Below are 15,176 nucleotides of genomic sequence, written 5' to 3' on the forward strand. Positions count from 1 at the left end.
AAATGCTTTCCCTGTGTTTCATAAAATGTGATCAGTATAGCAGCTGAGTCTGCTTCAGACATCATCCAAAGCCGACCGACTCTCCTACAGCGCCGAGGCCGTGCGCCTTATTGCCAGTACGACAACAGTCCTGCCCAGATCTGTCATAGGCGGCCCTCCCGGCCCGCCCCTCTACGACAATGCCCCTTTGTCCTACCCAGCGGAGAGAGACTGTGCTCCTCCTGCGCGTTGCCATTTGATCGGCGGATCCCTTCCAAGGCGCCCCACCCCACCGCGTGCGTGGTGTCTCCTACTTGCCTCTTAAAACCTCAGCCAACCAAAGTGCTGTGCTACCTAATTGGGGTTCCCCCTCGACTTTCTGCTCCCGACGCACCAGCAGCAGCGTTGAACTGCATTTGCAGACAGCCCTCCCCACCCCCACCCCCCATCCCCCATCCCGGCCCGCCCCCTTCCATGAGCTCCTGGTCTTTCTGGTCTTCCGCAGCTGAAGGCTCCTTAGTAGCAGACGCAATTTCTAGAAGTGTAGGACCCATCGGCTCCAGCTGCCGTGGCGCGGGGGCAGGAGACTCCCAAGGTGAGTGTGCCAGCAGTGATGCGGGGTGTGGAGTGAGGGGCTCGCGCTGCGGGGCCCCGGAGGTCGGCAGGGGTGTGTGCAACGGTGAGGACTGGGCGCGGGACCTCTGAAAGCCTCCCCCAGCCAGAGGTCTGTGTGACAAGTCCGGACGCTCCTCAGGAGGGACGCCCAAGGCAGAAGGCGGCGTTTCCAGGCCCCGCGGCCCCCGGGGGACACCTGCCCGGGATGCTCACGGCTCGCCCAGTCCCCCCCACGCCCGCTGCCGCTCTGTCGCCCTCGGCTTCCTGCAGGCCCAGGTGACCGCGGCACATGGCTTGGAGGTGGAGGGGGGAGGCGGGCGCTGCGGTCCCATCGGGCACCTTCCACGCCAGTCTCCCGGCCGGCGGTGGGCGTCTGTCTTCACCGCGGTCCGGGCGCTACAGACTAGGTAAGCTGTCCAACTCAACAGGGCTCTTCCGAGAAGGAGTGCTCCCTCTCCCCCGCCGTGCTCCGGTCCATTCGAGACACGGGGGGGTCATCAAACCCTCCTCGGGGCGGTGGTGGGACAGTGGGCTTCCTCCGGGAAAGCGAAGGCACTGCCGCGTCTCAGACCTTGTAGTAAATGTTCGCCGGGCTCTGGGGAGGCATCTCCTGGACTATGTACACGGGGTGCCCGTAGTCCCCGCTGACCTTCTCATAGTGGGGGCAGAACACACTGTCCGCAGTCCTCAGCGGGATGATAATGTCACTGGGCTCCGAGCCGCTGTTGTTGCCGCTGCGCTTGGGGGTGGCCAGCGTGCTGAGCGACAGCGTGGCCGTGTGCTGCGGCGAGTGCTTCCTGTGTCTCCTCCGGTACTTGAGCAGGAGCACCACCAGCGTGATGATGATGACGATGAAGATGATGCATCCTGAAGCAATCCCTGCGAATAAGGCCACTTCGGAACCGAGGATGTTGTTCCCCGAATGCCCGGCACTGCTGCCGTCTGTGCTGGAACCTGCGGCCGGGGACGGAAAGGAGCAGCCCAGTTACTGCTGTCCCTGCTCGGATGGCAGCCCCCCAGCCTCGGTTCCCGGCCGCGCACACCCGGCAGGACGCGGCGATCGCCCCAAAAGGGGACGCGGACGGGACCCGGGCTCGCCGGCCGCTCTCAACCACAGGTGTCCCCATCCGTCCACCCTTGGGGACAGGAGGGGACAGGCTCCCACGCTTCCGCCCCAGGTCCTAAACCGCCGCCAGCCACAGCAGGTGGACACAAAGGAAGCGGCCACCTCTGGGGCCAGGGCTGACTGCCGTGCGCTGCCCCCCTTGCCCCTCTGGGCGCCGGCCTTCCCGAGCATCTCCCGCCGCCTGCTTTCTATAGACAAGCCCTGCCTGCTGCGCGCTGAGGGGACCCTGGGGCCCTGGGAACACATGCCGCTCGTAACTCGCTTGTATTATTTGGTTTACACCTAAAATATATTGGGAAGGCAGCAGAAACACTCACGCTGAACACGCTGCCAACCCAAATGGGAAGCACTAAAAACTTGCCTGGCATCATTAGAGTATCCATTTATCGGAGTGTCACAAGAATTTGACACATCTTGCCATTGAAAATTAGAAACAACAGCCTCCCTCCATGATGCTTGTAAAGCGGGGGAAGTGGCCTGCAGATGCTGACTGCACACGCCACCAACAGGCACGCTGGTCCCTCACACGAGACTGCTGACGTCGGGGAGCAGCTACCGTACAGAAATGTCATTAGCGTGGAAATAAATACGTAGCTATCTGCTCAAGGACCGGTACGAAAATGAAATTCAATGGCGGTCAACTTTATCCTGTATTCTAAACTTCAGCCAGTGATCCGACTGGTATTTTATTTTACGCTGAAAATGTGAAACAAAAATGTCAACAGTAACCACTCGAAGAACACGGCATTATGCGATATTTTAAGATGCCACCACCTAAAATGTAGAGGAGGATCAATCAGGCTCTTTGTGGATCAGACATAATTAGGCGAGGGATTAGAACATTAATTACATACATGTGAATATCGGCTCTACGCTACTGTTGTAACAGGCACGATTAAGTGTCTCCAATAAAAATAACTTTGGTCTGAGTGAGTAGTGCTCATAATTGGCACTTGCATCTGATAAATTCTACTCTTCTGAATGGGAAACTTCCGTGGGAAGGCGCAATTCTGTTCTTATCGAGCCGTTAATAACAAGTACCTGTGAGCAAAGGTTACTGACTTGGGGAACTACAAGTTAATCCCACTAGTATCCAAGGGCTTGGACTCTGTTCTGCCTCTTGCTCACGGGACCCACGGACGCATCCACACACACTCACGCTGCCATACCTGGATTTGGTTTGACAAAGGGACTTGTCGTTGAACTTCTTCCATTTGTACCGGCTTCTAGTTCTGGGCGTCGTGTCGGATCATTATGCCTGGTTGACCCAGCGGAACTCGCATCTATACGAGGAACAAATGATTACTTATAGCCCAGACACCTAATGAGATCTAGCTCTAAGAACTGCCGCGTGTCAATCTCAAGAGGCACAGACAGCAATGAACGTGAGATTCTTTATGCAAAGTGCTGTGACATACAATAGAGTTCTCCTTTTAAAATGGAACGGTGGTACTACTTATGTCAGAGGTTCAGATCGTGAGGCCATCTGTGGAAACTATAGGGATTCTTGCATTTGGCACGCAGAGCATTGCAGATGACATTTCAATTTAAATGAGCAAGTTGACTGACTACTATAACAATTTCTAATTAGAAGAATAAATCTTTCTGCACAATAGGTTATCTGTGTGGGAAAAGGCTCAGTGAACTAGTCTTCTGTACTCGAGATGCAGAAATGGGCCAAGTGGCAGAAACCTAAGTTTTCACTCCGGGTAGTGTAATTTTTTTGAACCAAAGAGGTGTTTTGTTTTTAATAAGAAAAAAAAAAAAAGTGTGTATAGAGATACACGTACACACATATATGGCGATGGACGTTGTACCTGGCTGACCTTAACTGTGAGAAGAAACTCCAATAAAAGAAGTTTGTTACACCAACTTGAGGAAATCTGTCAGTGGCTCAAGGTGCAGAGAAAGATGTGCTTTCGAAACTAGGCTACGAGTGCGTGAAGGTGGGCGTTCACGGCATTGGTGCCACACTCGTTGGGGACTCAACCAGATTATGGTGGCTTCATGGAGCAGACGGTCTTTACCTTGTCCAACTTTCATGAGGATCTTCATGGCTCTTGTCTGGCACACCCCTCCCTCCTGGTTATCCAGGCCCTCCAAAGACCCATTTGATGTAGCTGATTAAAAATAAAATGGACAAAACAAAAAAATAAAGAAAAATCAGGAAATCAATAAGCCAAGTTTACATGAACATGAAATGTCTGAAAACAATTTGAAAAATAAGAATTCACTCTTAGTCACAAGTTTTCGGAAAGTATGGGATGCTGAAAGCCAAAAAATAAAAAATAAAGAAAATAAAGAAAAATGGATCCTGTCAACACCGCTGCACGTGTGCTATCTGGTTTCAAGTTTACTTAAGCGCTTTCTCCTTCCTTCAGAATCAACTGATTTAGGGTCAGTCCATACATAAAAGGGACAGGACCTTCCAAAAAGCTTACTATTTCAGGGTCGGCCTCAAAAGAGCAAAGTAGTTAATACAGTAACTTTAAAATGTGGTAATCATCGCACAACACCTGTTTCCTCTACTACAGATTTCCTGCTTCGAGAACAATTAGCTCGATGCTCCCTGTTTGCCAAGCATCCAAGTTCGGTAAACACTAAAAGAGGAGACTCCCACACCCCCTCCTTTTCTTTCCCCGCCTTATGTGAGATGAAGAAGTATGTTAGGATTCAGGTCTTCCACTTCTGAAGTTTTCTCTCCATCATTTTGCACTGGACTGGAAATAATAAGTGTGTTATCATTATCAAGACCGACCTTAGACTCTTCAACCAAGCTACCTGCTGGAGCACAGCTTGACCGACAGAGGGGACCACACGCGCCCTCTGCTCTGTCAGGGCCCTGGGGCAACCCTGGGGTATGAGGGGAGATTGTGCAGTACCCACTTGCCTCCTGTTTAGCTCGATTCCCTTCCCATTTCAAGAGGGAGGAGGAAGGACAGGACATTTGACCACTGTCAGTACTTTTAAACAAACAGCCTATGCTCCACTGTGTGTAAACACGTTGCTGTTGCGTCTCCTTAGGACGGTGAGTTCTCTGAATAGCGTTGTGACTAAAGCTGTAAAAAGACTGCCAGGTACTTTGCTAAGGAAGAGGACTTAAAATGCAGGTCAAGTTCCAGAAGAAAAAGAAGGTGGAGGGTGCTAGACGTTTCCATTCTTCCAAAGTTCAAGGGGCAAGGAACAGAAGTGTTTCATATACATTTCTGTGCGGTAAATCATTCTCTACTTTGATTATCAAAGGCTGGTCTACTAACACTGTACTTTTCAAGGCACGGAAACAGGGACAGAGTTTCTGGTAAAAATACATCCAAAGGCACTCTTTCAATGGGTTGTTTGTTTTCCAAATGGTGGACCGGCCAGCAAGGTCTACATGCACACATAGAAATACGTGGGCTACAGAGTTACAACTTTTACTTTCACTGCTTTGAAAAACAATGGCTGCTTCTTGTGTGTATAAATATCTCTGTGCTTATCTGAGTGCTTCCTTAAAGTTTACAGTCTTACAATCAGACCTCACTCCTCCGCTGACACTGGTGCCGAGTTCCTCCTGGGAAAATGGGCAAAATGGCCATAATCATTCTGGGGGTAAAAAGTAGACAGTCTCCTCTTGTAGATTATTGAGAAAATGTTTGGCAGAGAAGTTAAAACAAATACCTAAAAACTTTATATGCCTCTGTGAATCTAATAAAAAAAAAAAATCGTTTTTTCCTTCCCCATTTCTCCACCCGCTTTCTCTTTTCCCTCCTCCAGACAGTTTCCTAAATATCGAAGTGTCCTTTCCTCCCAAAGCCATGAAACAGTGTGGCTGTCTACGTGCAGGCACTGTTTGAGGGCAGGTGCAGAACAATGCTATCATCTCTATTTAATCTTTCTCAAAAATTAGGATATGTTTTCATGTAGAAACCCTGGAAAGCTGAGGTCTAGCCAATGGCTTCAGAAGTTTACTTAATTCAAATGGAGTCTCAATGTTTTCTATGCTGTAGGCACATAAATGCACTTTCATGCAAAAGTGCACCCAAATGCACAGCGAAATGACCTCTTTCTGACTAACGGCTTAACAAATATGTTAAAAATACGATCTGAAGGGTGGTGCACAGAAGAGGCAGGGGTGGGGTGGGGTGGGTAGAGCTTTGTTTGTTTGAACCTGGAGGTCAAAAGGTCAAAGATTCAGATCTGAAGGAGAAAACACAATGAATACCAGAATGGGTAAGACAAGACGTGGTAGAGAAGAGTCACCCTGGAACAGAATTCAAACCTGCGTCCTCCAAGATAAAAGCTTCTGACTGCTTCTACCAAGTCCATTTGGAAGCAGGAGGGCTGCACCTCATTTGGGTGATTTTTTCTTTTGATTTTAATTTGTAGGTCACCGCCCTTTCTGAATACCAATGCTTCCGTGCAGAGTGCTTGTGGGTGTGCCCTGAATGCTGTCCAAGTGACCCCCAAATGTAGAGAGCTCCAAGAATTCAAATTAAACTGCAATCTGTAATTTAGCATCCACAGACTGTAAGATGGTAGGAGGAAAACCGTGTAGCCGGAGAATGAATCTGCTCTCCATTTTTAACAGTCGAAACTTTTTTTTAATTCCTTGAGGGAGGAAGAGCCTTCAAGCCCTGAGCTGCACAGAGGGAAATGGGAGCTTGTGCCTTTGCCTGGTTCTTGGAGATCAGAGGCCGATGCTGGTTTGGCGGCGGGGCAGGGGGGCTGGGGGTGAAGGGGGAGGATGGGCCAAGAGGGAGAACACTGTGATGTGCATTCCAGACGCTTGCTTTGTTCCCCTTTAAGTCAACTTGCAAGTTGCAAAGGTGACTGGAAGATATTGGAAAATTCATTACTAACGTTAACACAGCATCCCAGATACCTGGTTGTTTAAAAAGGGAATGAACTATAAAATACAGCTGGATGTTTGCTGTGAAGGAGTTTTGCCCTGCCGTATGGTAGCCATGACCAGAGCGGTCCCAGAAAGCCTGGTTGGAAGATGTCAGCAACCAACTGAAGCTTCAGAAGGTTAGCTTTCTAGCAAGCATAGAATAATTTAGAGTGACTTGAACTTACTTTATATTTGATTCTGTAATGAAAATTACCCTCACTCTTCCCTATGACCTCCTCAGCAGGAAGTGTAGGGAGCATCATTCTCATTCTAGTGGTCCTCCTGTCCCTTGCCTTGAGCAAGGACACTGACAAGTGTCCTGTCCTGCTAGCACCTCCTTATGGCAGTCAGCTCTGAAATAAAGCCACAAGATTAATCCTCTGAAGGCATAGTAGTGGCTCACTCTGAAAGACAAGAAAGTGCTAATGCTTGGGGAGAAAATCTAATTCCATTTCAGGAGACAATTTGGCAATATTTTTTATTGTTGATCTGAATGTATTAGGAATTTTTGACTTAGAGAGAGGGTAAAAATAAATTGCTACCTCATTATCCTTCGCTTTTCTTTGTATCTACCAACATTATCTAATGCTGCCACAATTATAGTATTCCTAAATAGATGAAATTGCATTTAATCATTTGGAGACAGAAAAAATAACCCTGTTATACCTAAGCTTTTAGTGCCCATTTTTTTGTTCTTGGTCTAGAGAAAATATAGACTTTATAAAATTAAAAATTACTAAGCAAAGTTTCTCCATCCAGTTAGAAAATGGGCTTAATAAAGATACATGGGCATTTTATAGCCTGCTTTTAAAGGCTTCTGCTTCAGGGATCTAATTGCATGTAGTAAGTATACTGAAATTACCAGATTGTTCCCCTGGGGCCTGATTTCCAGTGGGTGGAGATCATTACTCAGCAAAAAAGTACCCCGAGTTCTCACTGCCTAAAAGTTCTTCACATCTGAAAACTGCACTGCCCCACATCTGTGGCTTCCCATGAATTTGCACAGGGACCTATATCTGCAGCTCCTACTCCCTGAGAATGGTACACTGGTTATCCAGGGAGAAAAAAGAGAACCGGTGAATAAAACAGACTAAAGGGGCAAGAATCTTTCTGGCCGTGTCTTCTAGACTGTGCCCACAAAGAGGAAGTAAGAGTGCATTTTAACATGTCTTCATCTGATGGCCACTGCCCCACGCCCCGGGAGGCTCCACTCTGTGGCACTGGCTTTGGGCGGTTTTCAGTCTATCACTTCGGTAACCTTGTGCTAATCAGATGGAGGAGTCACTGCTGGGTTGGTACCGTTATATGGGTCTCATTCACAAGGAGGTCAGGAAGGAGGGCAACACAAAAAAAGTCTGCAGGATAATATAACATCACTAGGAAGGAATTCTTGGCTATTCTGGAAAGGATGAAAAAACACACTCATACTATGCAGGTGATTTCAAACTATTCTCAAATGTAGCTTCCTGGGATGGGGCAGGGAATGGACGGACACTCAAAAGCAAACCTTTTTATCCACTTTATCAAAGCAGTCTACCAAAGGAGAGATAGATAATAAGCGCAGAGGATCAGGAAAGCCACAGAGATCAGTTTCCTAATAAGAATAGAAACTATAATGTATATAAAGCTGCACATATTTGCTCTTACTTGATGATGAAACAAATAGCACTTTGTGACAACTCTCTATCAATATCATCCTCTTTGCACGACTCTCTTCCATGCATGTCATGATACGCTGGCCCTGGTAATTCTGATTTCTTAGGGCCGGTCTTCCTGCACGTGGGTCTTTCTCCTTAAGCTCAACACAGACTCAGAAGAACCAGAAGCCTATCACCTGACAATCCGAGGAACCCAAAGCAGCAGAATCAAGTAGGAAACAGAGAAAGCCATGACCTTCAAATAAACATGATACACAAACAAGCTTACTGTCTTCTACCAGGGCTTGCAATTCTTGGAACGTCTAAAGGCTAAAAAAGCTGGAGTGAGATGTGTAGGTTGAAAACTAAGGAACCCGATAAAAATGTAATCGATGACTGTGAACATATAAACCCGGGAAACTTAGAGCATTGTCCTTAACACCCTGACAGCAATTCAAAGTCAGAATGTCTAGTATCAAAACAGTGATTTAATTTCTAGATCTCAAGGTAGTTCGATGCCTTGGATATCACAAGGGTCCTTTCAGATACTGAGGAGAAAGATTCTAAACATGGACATGATAGAGTTCAGTGAGTGCCAAAAATAAATGCCTTTTTCTGTAATTAATAAAAACTTCTGAAACAGAAACAACTGTATAATGTGCCAAAAGGAAGGAGAAAACATCCCTTTTTCTAGCTTCTTTTCACGTGTTTTTCTTTGTGGATTTATAGTGTAAGAAATGAGGAATGTGTCATCATCATTTTCCGAGGGCTTCGTTATTTCTCCTTGCCAGAACGTTCAAGAAAATTCAGCATGATTTCAAGGCAAATGGCATTTCATCCCATAATACCAAATTTGCCTTATCTTTGCTATATAAATAAATGCTTCTTAAAATGGCCTCAATTTGAAGAAAAAAAAATACAAAGGAAGATATTTTCAAAGTGAAATATACATCCACAAAAAAGGTTGCTTTTTTTTTTTTTTTTTTTTTTTTTTTAATCTCTACTTGATGTGACAGCTCTCACGGGCATTTGATTAGCTGATTTTTAGTGTGTGGGGAACAGTTCACAGTTCAAACACTGTATAAGCTACTAGTGAGGTAGGATGTGTGTGTTTCTCCCCCAAGGAAACATTGTTCCAGTATGATAAGAAGAATCACTTGAATTAAAACCACATCACTGTGGTTGTGTTTTGAAATTTTAAGGCAGTAAATCATGCATTAAGAATTAATAACTGGCTTAGCCCCAGTGACTTCTACCCAACACAATTAATTAGTTTCTCTGCTAGACAGAACGATTTGGAAAAATGAATTTAAAAAAGGAGTCACAACTTAGACCCTCCCTCTTGTATTCTAGCATTAAAATAGGAGTGAAGATACCAGGTATCAAATTTAAATGGATGCTCTTGAATAAAACAGTATAATTTTATTTCCTTAGTTTCAAATGTTCATCATGAACAATGATAGGATATTCTATTGACAGCTCAGGAAAAAGAGGTGGTTTTAAAAATGTGTTAACAACCTTGAAACAGCTTAGTAAACTTTGTGCGTTCACTAGAAGATTTAATGACCGATATTGCCACTTTATATTAATTTGGGGGGAAGAGGGGAGGTAAGAGGTTACTACGTAAACTGAGTATGAAGGTGCCAGTGTATTTATTATATCTCGTATCTCATATACCGCATGAGACTTGGACACTGAGGGAGGTCAACCTATTGAGAGAATCGTAACAGCATAGAGTCATCATATCTAGAACATAAGAAATCCTATCACAGCTTACTCAGAAAATCTTTTAACCATCAAGAACTGTATACAAAGATCAAGTTAGTGGCAATCATGAAAGATGCTAAGAGCCAGTTAGTTACCTTTGAGAACACAGTCCCGAAGAGTCACTGATTACATATGACCAGACTGAAAAGGAGAAGCAGCGACCATGTGTGAGTGTGCGTGTGGGTGCGTGCATGTGTGTGCGAGTGCATACATAAGGGGTATATGTTAGTGAAAGGAATACCCTCCGGGTTCCAGCAGTGTACTGACGTTTTTCTGACAAAGATCAAACAGTCCCAGCAATAAATTAAGTGTCCGTATTTTTACTAAAGGCCCACTAACCACATGAGACTGACTATGGGGTTGTTTACTCTGTTTCCCCTTAAAAATACTGCCTCCAACACCTTAGTGCCTTGATTTTTAATGGAGAATTCCGTGGAGAGAAAACACCCCTTTCTAGGTCTAGGATTTTATGGCTAAAAGCTAGGATGATTTATGTATGGAATCTTTCATTAGGTAAAAAAAAAGTTTCAATAAGATCTCAGAAAACAAGTTTTCATTTAGGTATGCTTTAAGGGGATTTATCTTATTGTCACAACAATTCAGACAAAGTTAACTTTCTAAGGATGTGTCAGTCAACAGTAAAATTACCTTTATACACGAGAGTCAACCTGAATATGGGCCAAAACCCACTAAAAGGAATTATGTCTTATTTATTTTTTAAAAGTTTATTGATTTATTTGAGGGGGGAAGGGCACCAAGAGGGAGAGAGAGAGAGAGAGAGAGAGAGAGAGAGAGAATCCCAAGAAGGCTCTGCACTGCCAGCACAGAGCCTGACACATGGCTTGGAACTCACAAACTGTGAGATCATGACCTACGCGAAATCAAGAGTCAGATGCTCAAATGACTGAGCCACCCAAGCACCCTAGGAATTGTTTTAAAAATAGGTGGCCAGGGGGCACCTGGGTGGCTCAGTTGGTTGAGTGTCTGACTCTTGATTTTGGCTCAGGTCATGACCTCACGGTTTGATAGTGTGACCCCACATCAGACTCTATGCTGAAAGTGTGGAGCTGCTTGGGATTCTCTTCTTCCTCTCTTTGCCCCTCCCCTACTCACTCTCTCTCTCTCTCTTTCAAAATACATAAAATAAACTTTAAAAAAAAAAAAGTGGCCAGATACCCATTTCAATAGACTGACCAAAACTCAAATTAAAAAAAAAAAAAAAATGGCAAGAATGATATAAGAGTTCAAAAGATAAAACATTATTCCCGGTTGCCTACATTAGCCTTACTTAAGCACTCAGATTTGTAAAACTGAGAACTCCCGGTCAAGACACTGTGATATCATCTCATCCAAACATTCTGAACCGTGGAGACGCATGTGTTTGAGTGAATTATTTCTAGCCCACAATCCGCTGCCCACTCCTGGGTTTTTGACAGTCTTAATCATTAAGGTATCTGTGTGGAGATATGGAAATGTCTAGATCGCAAAGGGTCGGAGTACAGAGTTCATGGTGGGGAGGGCGCACCTCCCCCCAACTTCTTGCTCATTCTACTGTCACTAATCGGATGCAATGATATTAATGGCCCAGTAATTGGGAGTCTGCAGCACTGAAGTGGAAAACATCCATCTGAGGCAGAGTTCATCTCTGGGTGGTAAGACTTCACTAGTGACTGAATTAATGTTTGCTGACAGTTTAGAATATAGCCCTGCGGATGAGAGAATGTGCCCCTCTCCATGGCACACGCGTTTAGATGGACGTGATGTTATTTGCTTTGACCATCTAGAGACCGCTGGTAACCCCAATAAAGTGCCCTGTCTGAATCTGCCCTACACCTGAACCTTATTCCATTCAGGGAACACGTTCTATACTCTGGGAATCCAGAGCAATTTTCCACATGTTTGCTTCAATAAAAGAACACCTTCGTCTCTTGGTTCAACATCAGGAACAATGAGACTAGGCTACTTCACTGATGCAAAAAGCTGTTTTCAAAGCAGAGCTGTTGTTAGTAACACACAGCCTGGCTCCCTCCGTAATGTAATCAATTATGTTTCTTCCAGAGGTGCTGCACACCCACCCATCCACCCACCCTCCATCCGTCTGTCCGTCCGTCCATCCATCCACACTGCAGCACTTGTACTTGACTAAGGAAATTTAAAGTCTCATTGCCTCTATTTGTATATTTGAGAAATTAAAAAATTTTGTAATTTTACTATTTAGCAATTTTCCATTGAGGGGCACAGCGGCAAAGTCTGATTTGATTAACAAACGGAACTGACGGGGTGCCTGGGTGGCTCAGTCGGTTAAGCGTCCCACTCTTGATTTTGGCTCAGGTCATGGTCTCACGGTCTGTGGGATCGAGCCCCGTGTCGGGCTCTGTGCTGACAGCGCAGAACCTGCTCGGGGCTCTCTCTCTCCCTCTCTCTGACCCTACCGTACTCAACGCGCATGCACTTGTGCTCTCAAAAGAAATAAACTTCTTAAAGAAAAGGAATGGAGTTGATTAAAAGATCTACAAACAAAGAGGCCACGTGGAAGAATTGACACACTGTTATTACAGCCGCCTTTTCTCACTGGCCCTTTTTCCTTTCCTATTGCTCATGGGATGGTCTTTGTTCAACTCTGGGGCCTATGATGGAAGTTAGTTCTAGTCACACGACAGACCACAGGGCACAGGCCCTACACGTTTGAACAAGCACAGAGATCGTTCGGTATCTGGATCGTGCGAGCTTCTTGGTACCGCTATGTGCCATGTGCACACATGCCCTCTCTCTACTGTCCCTGTGTATGTGGCGTGCACACAGGCATAGTCTCTTTACAGTGCGTGTGATGGCACGCGTACGTGTAAGACCTTTCCTCTCACTAGGCGAGAGACCCAGGAGCACCGTCGCGGACCAATGACGCTGGTCTAAGGCCCCCCAGCCCTGGTCTGAGTTTGGACTCTGGCATTTCATGGCCTTGGGAACTGCCCATACCATTGAGAAAGTACTCATACTTTCCAACCTCTGGTTTTCTCATGGCGATAAACATTTCTCTGCCGCGTTGTTTCTGAGACTGCAAAGTGACACAGTATGTGAAGCCACAACGCTTTCCTTTATGCGACCAAACACCTGGCCAGGGATCTCAGAATTCGGGGAACATTGTACGACTCATAGGAACTGCACAGGTTTTCTCAAAGTGATTTTTTTTTTTTTTAATGCCTGTCTAAGCCTCTTGGCTATTTTTAAAAGTGCTTTAGTTTGCTTTAAATTTTGATCTTCAAGGTGAATATTTAAAGGCTGTTAAGAAACTCGTTCTCTCTCATGCTTGTATTAGGTCTCCAGTATTACTCAGTTATTTATAAGGCTAAGTGAACTTTCAAAAAGCTATAAATACAGGTGTTAGATATTAACATGCATTTTATGAAACTGTAAAGGCAGTTTTATTCTGAGCGATTCCTAAAGAATTCCACTTTTCACATGGAATCTTCTCATCTGCTCTTGTTCTGCTTATTTTGCACATGAGGTTTTTCAGCGTCTACCACCCCCCCACCCCCACCCCCTTCAACGCCTTCCCATTGCTTTAAGAGTCGGTTGTCTTTTTCTTTCCTTAGTGGTTTTTGGGGGTAAGGAATAGTGTTCACAGGACTCTCTCTGTCTAGCTTAAATGAGATAACCTGTCACGCCTGCCCAGGTGACACCATTGGATGTGAACGGAGTCCCATTCCATGCTAGCCCTGTCCTTCTGCACCCTGGGGGATCCATCGGGATAATTATCCCAACGGCCATGACTCCATCAGGCCCATGAGCCCAAAGTTTCTCAGCACAATGTCCAGTTAAGCAGAAGCTGAGACTTTATTCCTCAAGTGCAAAGAACGTGAGCTTTGTTCGTCTGAAATCCAACAAGGAGTCTTACTGATACATTCTGGAAGAGCCTTCAGTACAGTCAGAAGACGATTTCACATTATGTTAAAAAATAATAGAAACAACACTTCTAATTATCCGGCTAATGAAATACCTTTCGCAGCCTGTCTCAGTGACAAGGCAGCCCTGACACCCTTCTCTCTAGGAGGATACTTATACCACGTTAGAATGTTGCCGAAATTATCAATAAAAACACAGCGTTTCCTTTGTGTGGCAGGGAACTGAGACAAAGCCCTGGCAAGGTTGGGGAAATGCAAGTAGAGAAACGATTCCATGGACAGAACAGTCCTCCCGCTCTGTCTCTTCTGGGTCTTACAGAGGATCTGCTAACAAGCTCAGGCAATTCCACCAACAGAAAGATACAGAAATGCATGTTTCTTCGGAAAGGAAGCCCAGAGACAAAAGAACTTTTATGACACTCCAACAAGACGAAGAGAAGAGATCTTATAATTAAGTTACGCAGCATTCCTGAAACTTGTAAACTCTCTGGAGTTTCATTTTATGGATGGTTTGCAAATAACTTATACTTTGTTAGCACATCTTCCCCACCCGCTAGCTTGCAGGAAAGCCTGGCTTCGCCCTTGGGCTCCTGCCTCACACACTCTGCTCCAAGGGGACCCCATGGGTTGTACTTACTGGGAGCCAACCTTGGAAATGAGCACTTTATATAGATCATGCATTTCAATTCCTGTGACCCTGCGCAGGCAGATACAGTCAGCATCCCCAGTGCACAGATGAAGAGACTAGGGCAGAGGGTGGTTAAGTTACCCGCTGAAGGGCATTCAAGAACCCACATCTGTCTGACTCCAGACGCACACCCACCAAGCTGATCTGTCGCTCTACGTGGCATGTGTAGATAATCCTCCAGACACCCAAGGGTCTGATGGACAGTCTATCACAAAGATGACAGTTGTAGGGGCGCCTGGGTGGCTCAGTCGGTTGGGCGTCCAACTTCGGCTCAGGTCATGATCTCACAGTTCGTGGGTTCGAGCCCCGCGTCGGGCTCTGTGCTGATGGCTCAGAGCGTGGAGCCTACTTCGGATTCTGTGTCTCCCCCTCTCTCTGCCCTTCCCCTGCTCACGCTCTGTGTCTCTCTGCCTCTCAATAATAAATATTAAAAAAAAAATTAAAAAAAAAAACAAAAAACAAAAATGACAGTTGTAGGTTAGAAATAAACGTGTTTAAATGCTGGAATTTGGCAATTATATACAAGGTATAAAGATAAATCCTCACCCCAAAGTCAGGGGCTTGAGTGACAGGCTGATACGATCATGTCACTGAA

General features: G+C 45.6%; 1 protein-coding gene across 1 annotated transcript in view; it reads right to left on the bottom strand.

Moving 5' to 3' along the window:
• Positions 1-434: 434 nt before the first annotated feature.
• The window catches only part of EFNB2 (ephrin B2), a 42,805-nt gene continuing 28,063 nt past the window's right edge, over positions 435-15,176 (bottom strand). Inside the window, exons 3-5 of the mRNA XM_030313870.1 lie at positions 3,748-3,840; positions 2,890-3,003; positions 435-1,548 (exon numbers count right to left, since the gene is read on the bottom strand). Of these exons, the coding sequence (XP_030169730.1) occupies positions 1,160-1,548; positions 2,890-3,003; positions 3,748-3,840 (596 nt within the window). The 3' untranslated portion in view covers positions 435-1,159. The remainder of the gene's footprint in view (positions 1,549-2,889; positions 3,004-3,747; positions 3,841-15,176) is intronic.

This window comes from Lynx canadensis, chromosome A1 (genome assembly GCF_007474595.2).
Source record: "Lynx canadensis isolate LIC74 chromosome A1, mLynCan4.pri.v2, whole genome shotgun sequence".
In the NCBI taxonomy this organism is placed as follows: Eukaryota; Metazoa; Chordata; class Mammalia; order Carnivora; family Felidae; genus Lynx; species Lynx canadensis.